The following is a 24,799-nucleotide window of genomic DNA, read 5'->3' as shown; positions in this document are numbered from 1 at the left end:
TACTTTCACATACTTTCACATTAAATTTTGTCTTTAGTGGACAAACACTTGAAATGATAGTACTTGTAAGGATGATAATGGTGTTTTAACTGTAACAGAGAGAAAGAAAAAGAGAGGATTCCATTTTGAAATAATCATCTTTTTATTTTATTTTAGTGAACATGAAAATATCTACAGATATCCATGGAATCCATAAAAATGTTAGCGTGTCTTTCTGGTGAGAATGAAAAAGAAGAAAAGTAGTTTTGCAGTTGGAAGAGGATCAAGAAAAACCTCTTTGACCACTGGTTTAGACAAAAATGTTTGCATGTACAGAAATGAGGAGCCTGCTTGTACACATATACGTTCACTCTACCGTATGTTGGCCCTTAAATACTGTGATCTTTTGTACATACAATACGAATTTGAATTGTATGAGTCCTTTTTTGTAGTTAAAGTAGAAGATGAACTCTGAACAGAAGTGCCTCCTGTTTTTCCTTTAGATAAATCTCTTCTTAATTCCTCACCTCTTTGAGTTTGACAGATGCAATCTCAGCAGGATCACTGCAAAGGAAAATACAAACATGGAGGCCAGGTGTCTAGAGTTTAAAGGCTCTTAAATAATTAATAAAACAAAATGTTGCATAAGCATGGCTTTTGAGTTGGTGACAGCCAGGAAAGTGTAACTTCTTCATAGGTTCAGATGAATGCTCTACGTTGTCTCCGTGAGTTCACGTGCAGCAGGATGGTGTAGAGAGATCAGGATATTTTCTGCAACAATGCAGCGTCAGCATAGATGACGTCGTAGTAACTTGAATCTGTCTCCTTCATTAAGGCAATCATTCCTCTTGGAAGCATCCATAACAGCACAGTTGCCCCAGCCCTAATTGCTGCCCCCCCCCCCCCATCAGAATATAGCTGTGAAAGAAAAAAAAAAAGCTTTTCAGACAACTGCCAATGAATAATTGATTGATTTTGTAAGATATCTCTCCCTAATTGTTTAGTTTGTAAATATTTCATGGGTGTCGTGAAATCAGACTGATGACAGATGCAGGGGCAAACTGCGATAAAGCTCATTGGTGTTCAGTGCTGTGTTTTCTACCTGAATTAATTTACTCTGTATGATTTCCAGACACAATCGGACAATCCTGATTTAGGCTGAAGAACCCTGATTCCTTTGCAGTACTTTAATCTGATATTTTCTTTTTGAGTTGCAATTCACAGCCAGTGCAAAAGTCTGTCTGTCATACAGCTTGTAATTTAGTATTGCTCAGGAAAGGTGTTATGGCTTCTGCTTCTAAATATTTAAATTACTTCATGTTATATCTCCCTATGTCTGCCCATCCAATCAGGATACAGGCACATGTGTGATATATCCCATGACAAATGATATTTTACAGCTACAAGGTCTAGATGAGTTGGTTTTGATAGAGCATCCTGTACAAACACACGGGCACCAGCATGTAAACAAACACACACCCACACACACATCTGATCAAGGCCTGGCTTCAGCCTCCCACTCATGTTGGCTGTGCACTCTGCCACCTAGTGGTTGCTGCAGATGCTGTTCATTCTTGTAACCTATCAACATCTTGATATCACTTTTTCTCTTGAAATGGACTGCATGTAAGCTTACTAAATGAAACCCATTAATTGCATACTTGGATGATTCATATTTGATCCATTATCTAAGAAACTATTAAGAAAATCTTGGGAACTGCCCACATCTAAGGATTAAAACCATTGAAATTATAGCAGCATTGTATGTGGAACCAACACAAATCTCTAATTTGTTTTATTAACACATTTTTTTTGATTGATTGATTGATTGATTTGATTTATTTCAGGCATCCTACACTATGAAGACATGTCAGTACTTTTCAAATCCATCTGGCACATGTTCTCACCAAGACTGAAAAAAGTCAGTCTGCAACGGACTTTCCCTCTCAGGGGTGAAGCGGCAGCACACCAGAACATCTGGCCCGAATTGGGCTGACCAACAGTCACATTGCAATATTCTTTGTTTGTGGTGTGCACATTATTATCTTATCACCTGATGCATACCCCAGACAATGATATTCATTTCATTTCACTGATTAATTTATTTGACTAATTTATTCAAGAAACAGTTGCAATTGTGATATTACTTGTTTGATAACCTTATACACAGAACTTAAATATACATAAAAAAAAGTTTGATATTATGTGGCTCACACTGAGAATATTGGTCAGTTCTAAAAGCAGTCAAGCACTAGTCAAATTAGTTGAACATATTTCTGATGTGTTTTTGCTTTGCGAGTCATACCTGGATGAACGTCTCTCTGATGTCCTGATGTACCAGAGCTCTGGGATGAGGACAACATATCCCATTAATTTCTTTATCATAACTAATACACTCAGAAATAGCAGATTTACTTGTTTTCACCCTTTCAGTAGTTAAATGTAAACAAAATAAGATGTAACGAGTTTATTTATGTTCCATCCATCCATCATTTTTATACCTCATTGTGTTCTTTGGCTTCTTTGTTTTGTCTTTCAAGGTGTCAGGGCTGTTCACCAGTTTTATTTTCCTGTGTGCCCACTTGTCGTCTGTCTGTCTACCTGTCTCTCTACCTGTCATTTATTTATTTATTTGTCCCTGTCTGACTGGCCTTCAGCGCCGGTTGGAGGCCTGCCTGCCGAGTTTCACTGTAAAGTGCTCAGCTGATTGGAAGGGACATTTTTCCAATGGCGCTGCGCTGCCTCTAATATTCTGTTTGTCGTCAGTGTGTGGCTGATTTATCGCGTCTCCACTCCTGCTGACATTCAGATTCCCTTTGATTGGCAGGCTAGACTGAGTGACACACACCACTAACATCCCTGCGGCTCTCACACACTGCGCTCTCCATGGTCACAGTCAGGTATCTGTTGAATATCTGTTACGCCAACACATACACACTTACATTTAACATGTTTACACACACTGGCATGCGTACACTCTCGCTCCAACATGCACTGCCTAAGTGGATAAATATTGCGCTGACCTCGGTCTTCAGCTTGCTAGTTTGTAAGTGTTATATTGAGTTTCTTGAACAACGTGGGCAGACTGCTGCTCTTATATTCTCTCACCTCTCAAGCTCCATAATATGATGGCCTTTCTTACTTCTAATACTTACTGTAGCCAGCCCAAGGCCCAAGCAGTCACACTCTTGTTGTTGAATAACATCCCTCTCCTTTTTTCCCCCCATCTCCCATCCCTCCTTTCTCCCCCAATCCCTCCTTAATAACTCTATAACTCACCTCAGCCTCAGATTTAATTGCTTATCTGTGTGTAAACGTATTAACCCTCTGCTGTATCTGTTTTGCTGCCGTCCCAAGGGCCCGACAAGCCTCTCTGACTGCCATGCCTTACATCCAATGAATAGTCCTTCTCTGTGTGGTAATAGGGAATCAACATCGTAGCAGCAAGCATTGGCAGCGTGTAAGAGATAAATCAGATTGGGGGTCTTGCTTTGCCAGTTTATTGAATCTAAATTGTGTGTGCGCATGGCCCCCGCCGGCCCTACACGGCCCATCCATCTCCCGGCTGATAATGGAGCGGGCCCGATTCCACCTGGTGGGAGCATTATTACATTTCCCCTCTAACGAGACCCAGCTAAAGCTGCCAAGGGAAGAGGACAGGAGAAGAGAATAGCAGAGTGAAGGAGGATGTTTGGTGGAGAATGGGAAGAAATGAGAAAGAGAAAAGAGGAGAAAAAGACAGAACACAAGATTCGGGGGGGGGGGGTATTCAAGCATCCTGGCAGTTTGCCTCTCTCCCACTCCTTCTCTTTTTCTCACTTTCTTCCTCTCTACGGCTGTGCATAAAACATCTTCTAGTGCCATCACAGCTACACGGCCCCTGGGCCCCTGAGCTGCAATTACACTCATAATCACAATGCCATTTCGCTGATGCTCTCCGCCCCTTACCACTGCCATCCCTCCTCTTTCCCTCCGCCCCTGCAGCCAAGACTGAACGAAATCTAAATGAAGTGAAAGGGCTCTCCTCTCCTCAACACTCGGCCGTTTATTACCTGCTTTAATAAAAGTCCATCACAAAATGATCCTACAATGAACTGCAGCCACTAAGTTGCCAGGAAATGTATTTCCACTAACGGTCCTCCTTATGCACAAGCACACACACACACACACACACACACACACATACACACACGCACACTTCTATTTCTACATTCTGTCTAAAACTGTGTTGTTAATAGGCAGTTGCATGACAGTGCACCATAGTATGTTTCTTTAATCTATTTTTTGTAGTTTATATCTTTCTTTTAAAACAAAACTCCTTATTGATGTAATTAAATTGTATCCTGAGCTCAGCGCTCAGGCCTACTTTCATTGTTTTGAGGGGGCAGGAGCCCTGTGAGGCAGAGCACTGATGAGAGATGGATAAACAGTTTGATTTGCTGCTATCGCCCCCAGGCACAGTGTACTGGAGAGATGAGCAAGAGAAGGAAGAGAAAGCGTAAAATGGGGAGGGGTGGGAGAGGGCAAAACAGAAGGAGAGAAGAGAGAGCAAGAGGATAAGAGAACCTTTTGGGGGATGGATGAAGAGATAGAGGTGGAGGATAAACATGCTTACAAAAAGAGGCATCAAATCACTCCTGTTTGTGTGCGCATGTTTGTGTGCACACAGGCAAGGCCTTTTCTCTTACTTCTGCTTGTTTGTCTGTTTCCCCTAGCTGTCAGTTCTTCCTTTTTCCTACATGGCTCCTATCTTATCTGCCTAGCTCGCTTTCCTTTTTTCCCCTTCTCTTTCTCTTGCGTATCCCTCCCGCTTCATCACACCGCCGATACTGCTCTGTCTCCTACCTGCCTCTCAGTAGCCCCGAGCAAAGAGGGAGCTGAAGAGCACCGAGACGAGTTCACACACACACACACACACACACACACACACACACACACACACACACACACACACACACACACACACAGCTGTTCTCACAGAAGTACATTTGTGCATACAAACCAAAAAAAATTCTTGAATGCAGTTGCAGATGCATGATGGTGCAGTCCACGGCTTGCTTTTGGCACACATCTGTATACATCCACACTTTAACTTCGTCAATAATGACTGTGTTTGCTTTTAAAAAAAAAAATTAAATAGATTACTGTTGCCCCCCTTGCGTGCACACATGTACACACACACACACACACACACACACACACACACATACATCAGCTGAGGGAGGTGGAAGAGGGTTCAATCATCCATGTAGAGTCATTGTTAGTAAAGATGCGGAACCTCCAGACTTAACCAGCCGTAACAGCAGTGTGACGGGTTCTTTGTCTACGCCAATTACTGAACAAAAACAGCAGCGCAGTCACAGAGAGACTAACACAACCCCTGGCCTCCTGCATCCAAACACACACACATGCACATGCTTGTGTGTTATATTTTTATGTAACATGCTCGCTTGCCAGCAATACGGCTACTTCTTTATTACAGCAAATCAGCTACTCTTTGTTGCAATCAGATGCAAACACATGCATACGCAGGCATCTCGAGTGGTGCACTAAACCATATTCGGACACCCACAGCTGTGCCCTAACACAGCCAATTTGTATGCGCTCACAAACACACCTACTCTTAAATTATATTAACTTACCCAAAACAGTGCAGTGCTCTCATTCTTTCCTTCACCTCCTCCCCCTGCTCTCTTCTTCTGGTTTTCTCCCATCCTCTTTTTTTCCCCCTCAAAGTTTAAACTCATTAAGTGTAATGATATTGGAGACTCAATTTTACATAGCTCACTCATCAACCAGTGAGATAGCAATAAAGGCGAATGGCTCCACCGAGGCCTTAACGCTGCAAAATAAATGATGCGCCGCAACGCAAATGTAATTAATTTAGAGGCAGTATTGATAGTCCTGCCATACACAGCATTATATTTTTTAATGTGGCTTAACATCTTGATTATTCGGGGGAAAAGGTGGTGGAATAGGGAGTTGAGACAACACAGCTCATGATGAGAGATGCTTAAAATGCCCTGACGAGTGTTTACTCCCGCTGCCTCACTTTCTCTTAAGCTTTTCATTATGCCGAATTGATAGACACCTCTTAGGAAGATGCGCCATCTTTGACTTTAAACAGAGTGTGAAGGAAAAGCAGAAAATGGGGTTGCCTTGTGAGGAAAAGCAAAGAAGGTGTAAATCTTATTTTTGTTGATTCATGCCTCGTGTTGACCCACTTCTGTGTTCTCTGGTAATTCTCTCTTTTTTTAACCGGTGATGAGTTTGTTTCTAACTACATGCTTATTTTTTTTACAACTTTTATGTGTATTCTTTAAAATGTTATTGTTTTTCATGGCTGCTCACATTCTGTTTTAATCCTAATTCTGCTGTTGGTCTTTTTATTTATTTATTCTTTTTAGCAAAGACAGACGAGGTCCTGAAGGCCAAAGTAGCCAGGCAAGAAGAAGAGGCCCGAAAGAAGCTGGATGAAGGTAGATTGTCGGTGTTAGTGTGTGTGGGTTTCAATGTGTGTGTGTGTGTGTGTGTGTGTGTGTGTGTGTGTGTGTGAGAGAGAGAGAGAGAGAGACCAGTTATATAAACAGTACTCAAAGCAAAAAATGTAAAATATTTCCTAAGAATGACATTTAAAGATAGGCCTGCATTTGAAACTAAACCGTGCAAGTTAAATTACTTTTATAGTTTGTTTGTGCATCCATTGATATTACATTTAAAGATTGGTAACACAAAATACTTAATTGTTTTCTCAGTTGTCATCAGCATCTGTTGCAACTGTCTTTTTGCATTGTTTTCTTGAATTAGCTCGAAAATAAATCACTTCACAACATGTCATTTTGCACACTCAACGTATCTACAGACTAAACGTTTATGCAAGCATTCTTGACTTATTAACTATCATTCCTTCACATTTCAGCTGTACTTTGCAACATTAACTCAGAGATGCTGATTACAAGCCTTAGTTTTTATTAAGACAGCCCTAATTTACATAAAGATGCATAGTAGATGTGCAAAGCAGAAATGTGCTTAGCATTGCAGGCAGTAAATTTATCCTGCCAACCTGAAACCTCCCCACTATTTTCAGTGTAAAACATGCACATAAACACAAACACATATGCACAAAATTATCTTGATTCACATTTGAATGAAGTCAAGAGTAATTTCCAGAGGATATGCTAGAAGTAATAAAAGTCCTTAGCTAGAATAATGACCCTGGTGCTTGTTCTGACTGGAGCACCATATAAATTAGAATATCAAATGTGCTGTCATCTACAATACTCTGTGTGTGTGTGTGTGTGTGTGTGTGTGTGTGTGTGTGTGTGTGTGTGTGTGTGTGCGTGCGTGCGTGTGTGTGTGTATGCTCAGTCTTGTCATAGAATCATTTGTTCTGTTGCTTTTGTGTATTTTTTTTGTTGTATTTTTATTGAGTAGGAATGGCACTGTGACCTTTAAAGTTATCTGACCTTTCAGCCAAATGAAAGTCCAGCCATCAGAAATTAATTAGCCTTGCATTCTTGCTTTGGTTAGCTAAGAATTTGTGCTCCATTTCTCTCAATTGCACCCTGTTTTATATGTTTCATTTGCTTTATTTCCCAGCCTCTATGCTATTCTCACATTAGTATTATTTTTTTCTTGGTGCTCCCTCATCTCTGTTCTCTCTCCTACTTTCTGTCTCACATATTTCCCATTATTCCTACATCTCGTTGTCCCAGTCAATCCCCCCCCCCCGCCCCGTTTCCTGTCTCTCTCACTCTTTCTTTTCTCCTGCTTCTCTTTTCTTTGTGTGGAAGCGTTGCCAAAATGGTGACTAAGTACCTTGCTTGGGGCAACAGAAGAATGCTCCCAGTCAAAAGCTCCTTTAAGTAAAGTTCACATTGCAATTTTGCCTCTTTTTGGAGACAGTTGACTCTTCCTTCATGTGCTCAAAGCTTCTTCATCCTTCACAGCAGCAACAGATTAAGATAATTATTAATCCATCACAGGGACTCGTGAAGTGAGATCATGGAGGTTCAACAGGGTGGCCCTGGTGATTTGCCCTCACCTCAGATGTGAAGGCAGTGACACTGTCGTAAACACACACAAACATAACAAGTAGAGTCAGCCAGCTCCATCCTCTTCTGCCCTTCCTCCCAGCACAAGTAGGATGGAGGAGGTGGGCCACTGCTGCTGCTGCTGCTAAACAGCAGATCACTGGGGGTCTCTTTATTTCCCGCAGGGTCTCTTAGAGGTCAACACATGTAGAAAGTTTATACTTGAACTGTTAAGTCAACTCAAATGAGAAAACCTTAAAAGAGAGTGGAGGGGAGAAGTGAAGAACACTACCACCTACACTCCTCGTTCGTAAATAGATTCACATCCTAGACTGGCAATGTGTTCGCGTTAGCATAGCACTAATCGAAACCACCGAGATCTGATTCATGTGAATGCTGTGATATGCAAGCTGTGCGAACTGTGGCTGCATACCACATAGCCCTGCAAGGAGAAAGGGATTTTTATCATCAGGGTTTATAGAGAGAGAGGGAAAGGAGAGGATCAATAACTGGCCCTGTGGTCATCAGTTAACAAAGTAGTCTCCACTTAAAAGAAATGTTTGGCTCTCTGGTTAAGGGCAGCCAGATGATGCTATAGTGGTTGAAAAAGAAAACATGTGATATGAAAGGATGTGAAAATGAGCTGGGAGGATGATTCTTTTGGTAGTTTCATGCCTTGTAGTGAAGAGATACTGTTTGTTTGCCCAGGAGGCTTATAGCTAACACACTTGTCCAGCTATTATAAGATCGACTATCAGTGCAGCTCAGTGTGTCTCTGTCAGCTGCCTCTAATGAAGGCAACAAATAGCGAGAACACCATGTGTGGGAGCGCTATATCATTTGCAAAAGCTCTTTGTGATGTATTTGCATTTAAAATGCTTTTTATATCTGACCAGAACAATATACAACCCTGAAACATTCAGTCTGCATTCATTCAGAATGAAGAAAAACATCAAATTGTCACATTGAAGCTGGTGTTATTCTCTTATTAAAGGGTTTTCAATCAGCAGATAAAAATAGTCAGTGCATTTTTACACACAAGTCTTAATAATGTAATAATAGTGTACTAATAGGGCAAGTAACACATGTAGGGCAGCACGATACAGTTCTTGTCTGTGTAGTATAAAGGGGGGCATTTGGGGTTAGCTGGGATTTGAGGAGTCTAGTTCAGCAGGCTGATTCTATCAAAAATAGAGCTTCAGATTTATTTTCCACTCCTTAGTCCTTAATCAAAAATGTCATTGAAAAACAATGATTATTATTCAGGTAAATATAATTTAGGAATGACGAAGTTCGATGATGAGAATGTGAAATGAGAAATAATTCATTATATGAGAAATTACCGCACCTTCCTCTTCTCAGTAAAGTGTTGAAAGTTTGTCATCAGCTAGTCTTGTGATACCAGACATTAAAAATCTGCCTTCCAAAGTCCAAGTATTTCTGAGTGCCAGAGTCGTTGAGACATGGAGAACAGCTACGAACAAACCCACACCGTTTACATTTTTGCTTACCCCCACTTGCCCTCTGCAGTGAAACCAAGTGAATACATGGTAAATCAATCTGTCACATAGAGAGAGCTTTTTAAAAAATTTTAAATGGATAGTTTTCTCTGCTGATTGAATCCGGACCATCTTACTATGCCTTTGTTGCTGATAGGGCAGTGTTTACAGGTACACGAATGCTGCATATCACCAAAGTGCTACCTTAAAGACTTTTGATTGGTTCTGCAATGCAGTTTTTTTTTTTTTCAAACTCTCTATTTTTTCCACACACTTCTAGCAAGAAAACCTGGAAGAATGTCTGCAGTCTCCACGACAAAAGTGCATAGAGATTCACCCGTTAGGTTTTGTTAACTTCTCGTGCTTCTCTTAGTCTACTTACTGTCTGCTAGTGCTCTTGAGAAGGATTCCAAATGTCAAATGTTAGTCATGATGGAAACTGGTGACAAGCACTTGGTAACCCCAGTTCACTCCGTTAACTGACAGTAAACATATTCTCTCAACACTGTCAGCTTTAATATCTGGGTCCTGTGTCTAGGCACTCTTACAGAATTATGTAGATATGGACTGGAAACCAGTTTAAGGATGATATTTCAGCTCCAATGCTGCTCTATAACCATTACCTCAAACCACCACCAGATTGGGAGATCATATATTTTAATGAGACGTATAATAGCTCTTTAACCTATATCATTAGGGGAATATATACCTACGGTTTGCTCTTTTGACAGTTAAACGAAAGGACTGTTTCCCTAATTACAAAGTGTGTAGGACAGGTCACGGGTTGGGTGTGTACCTGTCTGTGTGTGTCTCTGTTCAGGAATTATATGACCATTAAATATTCAGCTGCAGGCCCCCTACAGCCCACTCCACCACCCCCCCACCCCCCACTTCCTCGACCTAGCATCCATTAACGCCTCATCACTGTGTAACTAGCTCTGTTGTCAATCACCACAGGCATCAGCTAGAAAGTCTGGATTTGATTTCTAGCCTCACTTGTTCAAATGCAGAGTAAAAACAGTGAATGCACAAATTAATTTATTTATATAAGAGAAATATTATGGGTGCAGGTGCATACAACCTCATTTGTTTGGAATAATCTTTGTCGTTAGTCGTGATTACAAGCCCTGGTAAACAATTTGTCAGTCAGCGAAAATTTCCGCTCTGCCTGCAAGTGTCTGCATCCAATAGTGGTGTGGGTGTGTGCGTTGATAATAAATGATGTGATCCCTTTTCTAATTGAAAATAATAACTAATCCACGGATAACAAGCTCTTGTATGATCCAAAGCCATATCCCTTCAGTTCTGGCCTATCTCGGCTGTAATAAAAGACAGGAAATGAGAGGCAAGTGAGAGTGGTGGCTTGGACATTGACGCTTAATGTAATCTGCCTTGAAATCAAATTATTTGACCTGGAAAGCCTAACAATACAAAACTCCTGCCGGGCTGCTGTTAAATATTTAGCACGTGCCTGTCATGAATACAAATGGTGCGCAAATTAGAATCTACAGGCGCGTGACCCCCATATCACACCCTGGGAGCACAGGGGAGCTGGCTCTGCTTTAAATGTTTTAATTACCGGGGCCATTGCGTGGCATGCCACGCTACCTCGCTGCACAGCATCGCCGGCGCTCAGGCTGCCACTTGAAGGACAAGCGGTGAAATTCAACCACTGGTAAACACAAGTGATCTTGTGTCCATGATCTCATCATATTAACTAAAACATGGGGATTCAATAAGGAGAGTGTTTGAATTATACTACGCTATAATTATAATTCCCAGCATCCTCGCTAATGGAAGATATACTTTTTTAACTGTTTTTTTCTGCAATGGCGATATGATCTACCCGAGGACTTGAGGGAGGCACTGTATTTCTCTTGTGCACCCTTTGCTGAAGGAGGATCTGTCTCAGTGATTTTGATGTAAGAAAATCTGGTTTGTATTGATTCATTATTGATTGCTGGAGTTAGCCTCATCTCCTGTCGTTACTTCAGATAAATAGCCTTATTTGTTGTGTTATTATGTTCAACACAATCATGCCAGGAACAGTCAGAGGAATATTGAACCGACACTTTATTGGCTTCATGGGTTCTATTTGTTCCAGGAATTAAAGGACGTTTTTGGCCCATATTGCGCTGCAGAAATATTGTAAGAGAAAGCACACTGACAATCAATTACACCTTCAATTTAAAGGTCTGTTTAAACAAATACACAGAAACATACAGAAGAATTTTCCACTCTTTCTTTCTGATTTTTGTCTTGCCTGAATAATGATTGATATAGAGATGAATAGTGCCACAGGTTCAGGCTAGCCATCTCGCTCTATTTTCTTCTCTCTCCTCCCTGTTCATTCAGGTATGTGGTTCCCCCCACATTGAAATGATTAGTTATGCGAGGCTGGTAAGCACTGAATCAGAGTTATGGTCCCCGGGGAAATAAATTTGGCAGAAAATCAGTGTGAGAAGATTTAATTATCACGCAAAGACCTTTTTTCTTCGCCTTGGCCCACTGAAGCCCAAACTCTTCTCTTTCTTTCTACGCTCAGCTCCGCACGCCATAGCCAAAAAACCCTGGCATGCAACATGGACAGCAGCCCTCTCCTTGCCTTCCTTCTCCTCCCAATTTGTTTCATTGCAAGGTGATAAGCCAAGCAATTACAGCCTTATTGATTTTTTATCACTGCAAATTTAAAGTTGTTTTTTTTCCCCTGCTTCCTCTTGCTTCCCCTTTTCTCCCTCAGTGATGGTTCAACTAGGTGATTCGGTGACCTCCTGTCCTAAGCACAACTGGTCCCGTGAACAAGTGGAGGCACATGCCGAATTCCGCTAACCCCGTGTGACCTTTTGTTGTCTGGGTAATGGGATGCTGATGCTCCCTGCTGCGGCTGTCATGTCTGCAGCTATAGCTTCATCATTTCTATAAGGATATCTTTGGAATAGCATTTTGACTCGATTGCAGCCAAGATATCTCTACCATCGTCTAAATTACAAGGAATTTGACCACGCAAGCTTCCATCCCTGTGCTGATGCAGGTCAAGTGGACAGATGATTGACAGCACCCTTTTGCCCTCTGTGATTGGTAATCGTTTCGTGGGTCACCCTTATCAATTAACCTGCTGCCAGTAGACCAATGTATGTTCAGCAGCTTCCCGATGAGTCACCGGGCTGATGTTTCCTAGATTTACCACCATTCCAACTTAGGATCGTATCTTACATTTAATGGAAATTAAAAATTCTGTGTGAAAATATGTCTGAAAAGTGAATGTAGTAAAACTTAAAAAAAAACCACATTGAAATAAATATTTGCCATCAACAAATGTATGCCAAATTAGTTCTACATTTGTTAATTTGTTCTATTTCAAATTGCAGTTGTTTATTTCTTACAAAATTTATGTTTATTGTCATATTACAAAATATTAGACAGCAGAGGAGGATTGGCCGCTCGAACTGAAAACATTCCCTGTACAAGTGGCTTCCCCACACATGAGAGATGCTTGTATGTCTGGACATTATCACACACAGCAGCAGTGTACTTGCAGCAGCCTAACAGGGTGGTCAGACGGCAGTGATTAGACACACCCGCCGACTGTTGCAGGTCAAAGTGCCTGCATCCTGGGTGGCTCTGGCCATGTGGTGGACCCTGCAAGCTTTGTCATTAGACATCAGAGGTCACTTGTTGAGAGGGTGTGTGTGTGTGTGTGTGTGTGTGTGTGTGTGTGTGTGTTTGTGTGTGTGTGTGTGTGAGAGAGAGAGAGAGAGAGATTGTCTCTTGGTGTCTTTTATCTTTTTATGCATATCAATTATTACCTGAATGAATCGCAAAAAACAGTTACAGTAAAATATACTGTAATAATAAAATTACTGAAAAGGAGATGCAAATAGGCAAGTGAAACCAGGGCAACAGAGGTTATACATGACATTCATCAAATATCACACAGCTCCACAACATTATTATTTTACTGCCAAATTTTGGATATCCTGCACAAACATGCAAGTGTGTGTGGGTCATTTTTTTGTTCATTTGGGATTCCTGATCCCTTGGGTTTGTTAATCCACACCTGAATATTGAGTACTTTCTTATAGTAAAATGTCAGCCACTTGATTTTGTTGCACCATCACAAATCCACATAATGATCGCATGAAATGCAGCAGGTTGCTCCATTCAGATTAAAAGACATGGTTCACTCGCTGCACACAGTTTTAAGAAGTATTGTATAATTCATAAGAAACTTGTTTGGGGACAAACTCTGCTCGTGCCATCCGTGATCCCAGACTGGAAGGGGAGGGATATTTGGGGGGGAATCCGAGGAGTGAGTTGTCTGTGGCATAGGATGACAGTCGGGGAATGTTGAGTGGGAAGGGTCCTGACATCCTATAAGAACTGACTGCTTATTATATTTACTCATCAATTCATGCATTTCTATCCTATGATTTATGTCATGAAGAAAATAATTTACAGTTATGATTGTTCAGACTCAAATTATGATGTCACTCTTGTGTGTGACTCCCTCCAATAAGGCAGAGTGCAACAGGAAAAAAAGGGTAATATATTACACAGTACCAAGGTTATTAGTCTACAACTGAGGTCAGAAGAGGAGGGGGTGGGGGTGGGGGGCAATTTGCCTAATTAATTATTACTCACACACACAGTTACGGCCATGACCTTTACTAATATAGTTTGTAGCAGACCACACAAACAGGAGACTCTCTCCATCTCCACAGCCAGTAGAGTGAAAGGGAGAATCAATTACAACCCAACTAAGAGGAAAGAGTTGGTTAGTTGATGGACTGTAGGTCAGAAGGTGTATGCGCCTGTGTGTGTGTGTGTGTGTGTGTGTGTTTGAACGTTCATGTATGTGTAAATCGAGCCCATTTCCTGGATTCTGATTACATCATTTTCATTTTAAAGACCTTGCTCCAATTAAGTAATTAGTTGCTGGGTGTTTCTCTGATTATAGAGTTGTTTATAAAGGAGCTGCTGTTCAGCGTAGAAAAATGGTAACCATTGCACTTTTTCCTAGACATGTACACATTCCAATACACACACACATGAACACAGCCTAGAGGAATATCAATTTGCTTGTTATTTCTGGTAAATGGCAGGATTTAATAATCTAATTATTCTAAGACAGCCCAATAAAGAGTCACATCAACAGTTCGGGCATTATTGTGTTCCAGTTTATTGAATGTGAGTCTAAAATGAAAAAAGTACTTATTTAGCTTACAATATCTTTCAGAAAAGTTCTTGAGTTTTCCATAAACTAAATCTTTCAACAAGTATTCCATGCGTAATACATATTACACATATATGTAGCGTGTTTTAAAAAGCCAAAATTGTTGCAGTGAAAATGTTCCTGTTAAGCCATGAAATGCTGATTTCTTCATGAATTTTTTTTATGTTAATAGTTTGCATATGAGTCCAGATATTCGAGGATGACCAAAAAAGAGCCAAGCTTAAAGAATATAAGAAAGGGAAAAATGGAATATTAATTGGAGGAATGTTACCCTTCTCCATTTTGAGCCTGTTAACAGAGAAAGTGGCTGTGATCTTTAGGATCTCACCACTCAGCCTGTGAAAGCTTCACTATTTAATGAGATTTCAGTGACGCTGCCCAGGCACGGGACATCGCCTAACACCCGTGCTGTTCTTGGTCTCTCCTTCACACGCACACACGCACACATACATGGAGGAACATACACACAAAAACACACATACACCTGGTTTTTGTTAGCCCTCAATGTTTGCAGTTAGCACTAAGCGTTCAAGCCAGCAGAAACAGACATGTCGTAGCTAAGATTTCAGATAAATAGCTGACTAGAGTAGAAGCTTGTTTACACTAGTTTTCCAAAAAGTAGACACTGTATGGAAACAAATGCTATATTTATCCCCATGATATTGATAGGTACAATGTAAATAAGACCGCAAAACACATGTCAGCCCTGATGAACGGGAAATTCTCCATCAGAGCCAATCGCAAGTAAATACTCTGTTAGCTTTTGAGCAACATCAGGGTATTTGTAATCTGGCATGTAGCATACCTCACATTTTTTATCCAAGGTTTTTCTTCATTAAGTGATGTTTGAGGTTTGAATGGCGTATACATGAGGTCCAAATAATGGATCAACTCTTGGAGTTAGTTATAATTGGTTTAATGCCAGAATCAGACAATTACATGCATCATCTTCTCTTATAAACACAACATTTCTTCAGATATTTTATGTGATGAATGAATTCATGGATCGTCTAGGGGCAATCCATTGTTTGTTACCCATGATTTCATTATGAGTACTGACTGAAGCAGTCTAAACATTAGCATATAATGGTAATGGAAGGCTTTTTCAGGACAGACAGAGAGGATACACTGTTAAATGAGGGTCAGCCGAGGAGAGGAAGTTGAGAGGATAGAGGAGCTGACTGCGGTTGAATGACAGAATAGAGAGAAGTGGTGAGCACAGAGGGATGAGTGGAGATGGGGAAAGCAGATAGCCCAGCGTGGCGCATGGCTGCCATGTCATCCTGTCATTAGCAGGTTGTTTGGGTCTTTAATTCATCATTCAGTCCTTTATTGACTACAGAGTGGGAGATCACTATCACAAGGAGACACCAGAAGAGTGTGTGAGCGTGCGCGTGTGTGTGCGTGACACTCAGTCACCAGCTGCTTTTCATTTCCTGATGCCAAATAGATATCATATAAGATAGCCCATAAACATATCTCATGTCATATCTCCGAAGGTCAACTGACGCGCTGAGGCTACGAGGCATTTTTAGTTAAAGAAGGTATCATATATGATCTCCTCTGTAACTTCCAGAGAACTTATAGGTCTTTCTTATAACTATAACAATGATGAAAAAAACAAATGGTTGTGTGTGACAGATGCCTGACGATCATGCATAGGAGAGATGATACACACTATGATCATAGGTGGACAGAGCACTGATGGGAGTTCTTACCATGGGTTATGGAGATGGGTGGGGGAGAAAGGGAGTAATGAAAGAGTTACTGTGTGTGTGCGCGTGTGTGTGTGTGTGTGTGTGTGTGTGTGTGTGTGTGTGTGTGTGTGGTCTCAAGGGAACGCACATTAGACTGGCTTAGCCACCTGCTCTGTCATTGGACGTCCCCCTCTCACACACCCACAATTACAAACACATACATACATGCTCACACTCCTTGGGGACACACTTGAGACATCTGGCTCAGCCTGTCTGCATTTCCCTTCATTTTGTGTGACTTGTTGACCCCAGCAGCCACAGGCGTCAGCGTCATATCTTGTAACTGATGCAAAGCTATCATTGATGGCCTTACACAAAAACTTACAGAGGAAACACATGGTGGTTTAACTTTTCTTGATATTTGGACTGTTTTAAGGTCTTGATCTGCTTGGCTCTTCATTTTTCTGTTTCTGTCTGCTGTTTTATCCTCATCTCCTCTCTTGCTCTTCTTTTTTTCCTTCCTTACTTACTGAGATCTCATCTTTCAATGCCAGAAGCTTCAGGGTATTAGTTATGCAAATATTGACTTGCAGCTTTGGCCTGCTAGCTATCAATTGAAATCAGAAAATCAATGGGCCTAATAGCTGCTCATTAGCCACTTGATGCATTTCCAGGTCTAACATCCGAACCTGTCTGCAGCCTGTGAGTGGAAGTAGACAAACAGGTGTAACTCAGGGATTCACAGATGAAGGTAGCAGCAATATACTCAGACTGAACTCCTCATTCGTGAACCAAAATGTCATTTTGACATCAAATGACAGTGAAATCTAATTGGACTTAATAAATAAGGTATTGTGTCATTATTTTTTCTGTTATTCAGTTTACTTCCCAAGCGTTCATTGGAACAGCCTGTTGTTTGGGCCTCAAGAATGAACGATAAAGACTTTGATGCATCCAGGATGCTGCTGCAGAGAACAGGGCCAGACCGGAGCCTCTCTATCGCCCCTAGCACAGAGTCCTGCTAAGCTTAACTCAGCTGTTTGATGCCAAGTCCTGCGAGTGTGTGCCTGTGTGTGTGTGTGCGTGCATGCACATGTGTGTTTACCCAGCTCAGGGGTTACATAAACAAGAGCATCTAGCCTACAGGTAAGACCCACAGGAGACCAGCCGAAAGAGAGAGAGAGAGAGAGAAAGAGGTGGAGAGCGATAGAGAAAGAGAGGGAGAGAGAGATGGAGTGCTAGTCTCTTACCTTGGCATTCCCAGGGAGTTGTCGCCATTGCTGGACCTAGATATTCACTAATGAAGAGCGAGCTGGAAAATGACTAAAGGAGAGGGTAAACAGAGTTACTACACACATGGAATGTACTCATACACATGTGTGTCAATATAGTCATAGTTAAGCAGGTGCAGTCAGGGGTCTGTGTTTGTAGCATCCTTGCCTTGATGCATCGGGGGCTGTTGTTAAGAAATGGGGAGAATGTGGGCGGATGGGGGATTGGAGGCGGAGGCTGGCAGCAGGGCAGTTGGCTGCTGGTGCAGAGACAGAAAGAGAGGGGTAGGGGATTGGTGGTGGTGGTGGGGGGGGGTACAGCGGAGATAAATCATTAGAGAGCAGGTTATTGGAAATGCAGGGAGATAAAAGAGTGAAGAAGCCAGTAATTGCCTTAAAGATCAGACTACAAAGCATTACTTTGGATTTTACAAGGCCAGCCAGCAACAAAAGAGCAGTAATTTATGAGCTCAGTGTAAAAGAATAGCATAATTACATTAAAAATTAATGCTAATGAGGGCTAAAATGGGGAAGGTGGTTATTATGAAAGTTTGTATTCATCTTCCCTGGGTTGAATGATGGCTAGTGGCTTGATTAATGGCTTAATTTCTATCAATTAGCAGACAAAAAAAAATCTCCACTGAGACGAGCCTAAATTGAGCATTGAATTACACATCTTTACCATAGTGCAGGGGGAGATTTAGTGGGGCAGAGGAAGGGAGGGCACTTTATTGAAACCTGGGAAACCAAAGATATTGCTGTGTGAGGCCATGTGTGTTTATGTGAACACGTAACCTGGGCATAAGGTTAAAAACGTATTAACATATTTGAAGAACTGCGGTTCATATCATGGACAGAGTGGTAGGGCAAGCATTGAAAATATAGGATTTTTGATATAAAATAACTCTTTGAGAATGAGAATCTCTGCCTTTGGAAAACAACAGTTAAACTTTCCAAATTAAAATGCTGGTCATCTTATACTACCCTCCTACCCAGTACCAAAACTTCCTTGGTCAAGGCCTTCTTCATTTTCTGTACACTCAATTATGCCTTTAAGCTCTCTATTTGCCATATAATTCTAAAAGCCTGTCACAGATTTATTGCAATTTGTGAGACCTCAATAAAACAAGCAGTTAGTTTCCTCTTCATTTATTTTTCTCCACAGAACAACACAAGGGCTGTAGTAATTTCGCTGGCGCGCCAGTGCACTCAATTACTGGAATTAATCAGCAGCAGTAATATATTCAGCTCAGCTGCTCTTGATTGACAAACGCTTGACCAAAGTCAGGTTTGCAAAGACAATTCTGCCACAGGCCAAAGCCCCTGGCCGTTAATTGACATGTCTTGTTGAACAGCTCCCTCTTCTGGCGGAAGTGCTCCTGCTCTACAGGGCTCACATCTTCAAGGCTGAAGGAGATGAGTGAAAAATCTGTTTCCATTGGCTGGTTTGATTTTCTCTCCTGGTCTTCTGGTCTTAATCAATGAAGTGGACAAACAGCTATTTAGAGAGAACAATAGCCTATTGATTTTGAGCCACTCATCAGCATCCCTGTCTGTCCAACTAATTTCAGTAATGAGATGGCAAGTGAGTTTTCTGACTCTTGTTTGTGTGCATGGAAATACACAAGGGGGCAAGTACATATGTACATACATCACTTCTCTGCTTTTTATTATGATCTGCAGAAACAAACAGTTTGATTGATTACGTTGGATCCCATTTCCTGGATTGTAGTAATGGCCATTATTAAGCATATTGGTATCAAGGAAAAAAATGGCATGAATAGAACATAAGCTGGCTTGATAGCGGTGCATGCTGTCCATGTAAATCCCTCTCAACTTTTCATCCTCCCTTCATCACTGACAGATTGTTTCCTAATGCAGTGACAATTGAGTCGACCCCTTAAATTAATTTGTTAGGTAATGTGTCAATATTAGATATCAACTTTGACCTCTGAGTTGTGGAGTACGCTCGCCCAGCTCAAGTATTGATTTTTGTCTGCCTTTGTGCTTACTAGGCCTACACTCAAAGTCCATTATTTTTTGATTTTCTCATGAAATACATATCTTTCCCCACTGACATCTGACAAACAGCGTATGGAAGTCATTTTATCCACCAATAATGTGTTTGTCAAAAAGTCTGAGGCCTTAATGGGTTCCTGCAATGACACAGACAGGCTCGCAGGGAGACGCTGATAGGTTTATAATGGTAGTATTTATATTTATTTTGGGCATTCGTGTAGAAAGGACAGAAGGAAAGGAGTAGATGAAAGTGAATTAATTGCAGGGCAGTCACTCTGACATGCTCGTGTGGCCCGAGCAGTGAGCAGTTGTGATGGTGGTGTGAAGGACAGGCCACGCTCTGCAGGAGGATATTGGGCGAGTGTACAGACTTCATCTAGCAGCCCAGTCAAGGTAATGACTATTTTTGGAGCGCTGCACACAATGTGTCTCTGCTCACATCTTCCCGCTCAGGATGACAAGCTGATAGTCCGTCATATAGGAAGGCTTAATTCCACTTGTCACTCAGTTGTCCAATTCGGCAGTGCGTTTAAATCAAAACCAAGTTTGTTTGAGTGGTATTATGAACTGTAATAGGGTGTGTGGGGGAGAACATTTGATGGTTGGCTGTGAAAGCCGAAACAAATATTCATTTATTCATTAAACACCAGGGCCATGAAGATCTGTCGTGACACCCTTTCCGTTGCAGCTAATGGATTGAATTAATTCCTGCTATTAGCTCCAAGTGTGTGTATGTGTGAGTGTGTGTTTGGCAGCGCGATTAGTGTGAATGCAAACTATGCAAGTTACAGATACGCATGTACATGTGAGAATACTTAGTATCCTGATTTGTGTGTGTGTGTGTGTGTGTGTGTGTGTGTGTGTGTGTGTGTGTGTGCGTGCGTGCGTTCGTGTGCATGCACGCATGCTTGCATTTATGTACTTATTTTCATGACACAGCCTAAATCAGTGGAGCAGCGAAACATGGATGTCTGCTGGATTGACAGATAGAGAGATGGGAGAGTGCAGGAGAGGACGGATGGATGGGGGAGAGAGGGATGAATATTGACTGATCAGTGGAGAGATTGACAGCCAGAGAATAATGGGAGCATTCAGACTGCTGCTTTCCAGTTTCTAACTTTCCTGGCATACCTATTTTTGCCTTCTTACACTATGAAGGCTGTTCTTGAATTCTTGAAATGATAAATCGTCTGATATGCAGAATCTTGATGTGGTTATATCCAAGAATAATTTACTGGAAGCCCTTCCTGTCTTTGTGTTTGATTGGACAAGCTACTTCTCTGATACATGAAAACCGTATGAAACTTAATCACATTTTGTCTCCATAATGAAATTCCATTGTGGTGAGTTTGTGTTCATATTTTGATTATTTTTAGAATGCATTATCTGAGTGTAATTTACTGTCTGGCTATCATCTTGTTACCATTTTTTTCCCACTATCCTTTTGTAGCAGTAGTGCCCTTGGCTAAAGCATGAGTGCTTTTCATAGTGGTCAAGATTAAAATAGGAGAATATCAGATATGTCATATTAGAAGTGTCAAAGAGCATTATGGAGAGATAACATGCAATCAACTATGCTCAAGCATGAACCTTTTGGAGCATGACATAGGTCAGCTGAGTGTGTGTGTGTGTGTGTGTGTGTGTGTGTGTGTGTGTGTGTGTGTGTGTGTGTGTGTGTGTGTGTGTTTGAACACGAGCATGCTTTTGTTCATAGCCTCCTCTTCTGTGTAATGTGTTTCAGAGGGAACTTCTCTAGAGGAGCAAGTGCGAAGGATAAAGGACATCGAGGCCATCGAGAGTGATTCCTTTGTTCCTCAAGCTTTCAAATCATCCAGGGATGATATAAAGGTGCGTTCTGTCTCTCCCTCTCTCTCTCTCTCCCCTCACTCCCCATCTTTTCACTCTGTCTCTTATTGAATTCCCCCTCTCTGAAAGGCTGTGCCGTCTGTCCAGAGACAGCCCAGACCAAATCAAACCTTCCCATTCAGCGCCGTTTGTTCCAACCTGAGACGGTTCCGTCAGATGCTCGACTGTTTGCCGCCTCCAAAGCGGCAACCCACACAGTGATCCCACATCTTCCCACCCACCCTCCACTTTGGTTGTTCAGATGCAGACAAAACACAGAGGTCATTATTGAAATGTTGCTCTCTCAGAAGTGGAAGGAATTAGATTTGTTGGGGCTCATGGCTTTGAAAAGATAGGCGACAACATACGACAGCAATTTGCTCAGACATTTGGGACAGAAGTCTTAGGTATCCTCAAGGTCAAAAAAAGGTGTGGTGGCAGTTTGGCTTGATCTTCACCAATGTACCGACGTGTATGGTATACTCAGACTGAAAAGACCCTTCGATACATTGAAGTGACGCCAGGTTCATTCACGGGGTCAGCTAGTTGTTTTTAGAAAGTTCAAGATGGACAATAGCCAAACAACACATTGCAAAGGGAACAGAAATACTACTTTTCAAATTTGTAAGACAAAGCATTTGAAGTACGGTATAAAGATGGAGCTCTGCAGTTTAATTTTATGTGTAGAGGAGATTTATTGAAGTGCAGATTTGAGTTTTAATAGTTTTCAAGTTAATCACTAGTTGACCCTTTTTGATCCTGACTAGAACAACATCCAAACATGTCAAGCCAATCGTGTTCTTCCACAGTTCACAACATTTTCATCTGTCTTGGTGGCAGCATGGAGCAGGGGAAGATGGATTTAGAATAGAACACTATGAAATCAAGGGGTTGGGGAAAAAAAGCATTTCAAACCCTATTTTTGGGTAAAGGCGCACACTTTTTAAAAAAAATTAGATTTGACTGGTTGGTGTTACCAAGATGGCTGCGGATAAGGACATTATTTTATATGGAATTTTGGAGTTTTTCATAAAATATTGCAGCAATTTTCTATTTTTCTGTCATCAGTCAAGGCAACGATGCCTGATTATGTAGCTGAAGATTTGAGTTCCCTATAACTTCGCTGAAAATGGTATTATTTTACTATCTTTAAACTCAGTGGCACAGAGTAAAGACAAACATATCCACATACTTAAGTTTGTCCACAAAAATTTGAGTTCACATTCATACCAAAACATAGAATATATGTTTGAATGTATTTTTTCTATAATAGAGAGGTTTTTAACATGGCATAGTTTGAGAATGTTATATTTCTGTATGATTACATCAGCTTCTAATCAGTCATTCATATAACAGAGTTGAGACCATTGATTATTTTGTTGAGGACAACCCAGTGAAAAGTTGAATCTATCTGCTGCTACCTCAGATATATTTTTCTGTTTCAAACAAAGTGCATTCATTAAAAATGAATATTCAGCATATCATTACGAAGAATGTGATGATCAGCTACAATATCTGATACTTGGCAGATCACCGCGAGTATTAGCCAGCATCTTTTATATCGCTCTTACTTTTTTATCCAGCCAAATTAATTTTAAATAGATCCTTCCAACTGGGTAAACATTTGCTCTGGGGCGGTATTCAGAGTGTTTGAGACATGAATGGACTTGGCAAAGTATTCATTTTGATATTTCTTCTTTATCAGGTACAACAAGGAGAACAGGCCATCCTTTCAAATCTGGGTCCTATTAGAGTTTTAAGTAATATCTCGAGGGACGGTGGAAGAATGGTCTCTAAATATCACGTGGCCTTCTATTAGTGTGGACTTTACAGATGGCAACACGAGGGACAAAGAACCTGAATCTCTGCTTCAAGTCCTTTTCAGGGAGATGAAAAAAAAAATCCTTTTACTTTAACTATAACAAAATGTGTATGATGATGCCATCCAAGTGATGAAGCTCGGCTTTGAAGTGTTTGAATATTGTAATATTGGCAATTTTCAGCTTCAGTAGTCACAAGTGTAAAGCAGCAGATGTGAAGGCCAGATTCTCTCATCAGAGTTCCTACTTTAGCACAATTATATTCCCTTAAAGAAGATATAAGATGCATAAAACATATTGATCGGGATTTTGTGTTTTGTCACTGTCAGGTAAAATAGTAAAGCTGATGACCGTAAACACGTTCATGCTTATTGTGTTGTTTCACTGCCATCTGCTGGCTACATGTCAGATTGCAGCTTACACTCTGTCCCAATTACACATTAAACTGAATACTAAATGTGTGCATATTATGTTGTGTGACAATTATACATCCACATTGTATTTGTTTAAATAGGAAATATGTATGCACTCTCAAAGTTTATTCTGACAGAAATTAAAATGATATTTGTACAAATGTCCGTTAAGAAAGTCACAGGTACTCAGCATGTTTTCCCATGTTTTTGTTTAATTTTTCCTAACTGGGACCCCCTCTTCATGTCCTTTGAGGTATAACTGTGTGTATTACCAATATCTACACAGGTATAGACTGGTAATACACACGGTTTTACCATACTATTTTATATGGTTTCCTTTTTCTCGATTGAGCATACTTGCATGTACCTTACAAAGTGCTTATATTTAGTTTGTACTGTGGAGATGTGACACGAGTGAGGTACATGTAGTCAATTTACAGTACTGTAAATCTGCAGTCTTTGCTGTTTATTTTTAATATGGATTGTGATTTTATGTTCAGGTTGAACCAGAGGGGCTGAAGCAGGAGTCTGACTGGGCAGGGACTCATGACGTCGACCTCCCTATTTCCATCATCTACAATGACACTGACACTCTGGCCCACCCAGCTGTAAGTTCTCACCTTGATAACTCTCTCACTCCTTTTGTTTTGATGTTTATGAATCGTCGAGCAAGTTTTTTTATCCCATCATCCTATGAACTAATGAGTAGCATCCTATCTGCAAGCGGCAAAAGCTGACACAAGTTGATCTCACTTGTTGTCACTTGATCTTTTATTACTCTCTTGTTTTTTATTGATCTGTGGAAAAACTTTTGCAAACTATTCTTGTGAAAAATGTGACTGCCGCTACTGACATTGCCACCGTGTCATTGCTACCTCCGCATATTCTGACACAGTGCATGGATGAGTCTATGGGACATTGCAGAGGAGTAGATTATAGCCACCTAACATCACCTCCTCCCCTGCATGCAGACCAATGATGAAAAACGAG

General features: G+C 41.0%; 1 protein-coding gene across 2 annotated transcripts in view; it reads left to right on the top strand.

Annotated features, from left to right (window-relative positions):
• rsrc1 (arginine/serine-rich coiled-coil 1) overlaps positions 1-24,799 on the top strand; it is a 119,342-nt gene that overhangs the window by 90,153 nt on the left and 4,390 nt on the right. For both annotated transcript variants that reach the window (XM_086216210.1, XM_086216211.1), the window contains exons 7-9: positions 6,387-6,458; positions 21,473-21,579; positions 24,310-24,417. In XM_086216210.1, coding sequence (XP_086072336.1) covers positions 6,387-6,458; positions 21,473-21,579; positions 24,310-24,417 — 287 coding nt within the window. The remainder of the gene's footprint in view (positions 1-6,386; positions 6,459-21,472; positions 21,580-24,309; positions 24,418-24,799) is intronic.

This window comes from Aulostomus chinensis, chromosome 10 (genome assembly GCF_037954235.1).
Source record: "Aulostomus chinensis isolate RoL2024-O1b breed Wild chromosome 10, RoL_Achi_v1.0, whole genome shotgun sequence".
In the NCBI taxonomy this organism is placed as follows: Eukaryota; Metazoa; Chordata; class Actinopteri; order Syngnathiformes; family Aulostomidae; genus Aulostomus; species Aulostomus chinensis.
This window is presented reverse-complemented; position numbering and strand designations above follow the sequence as displayed.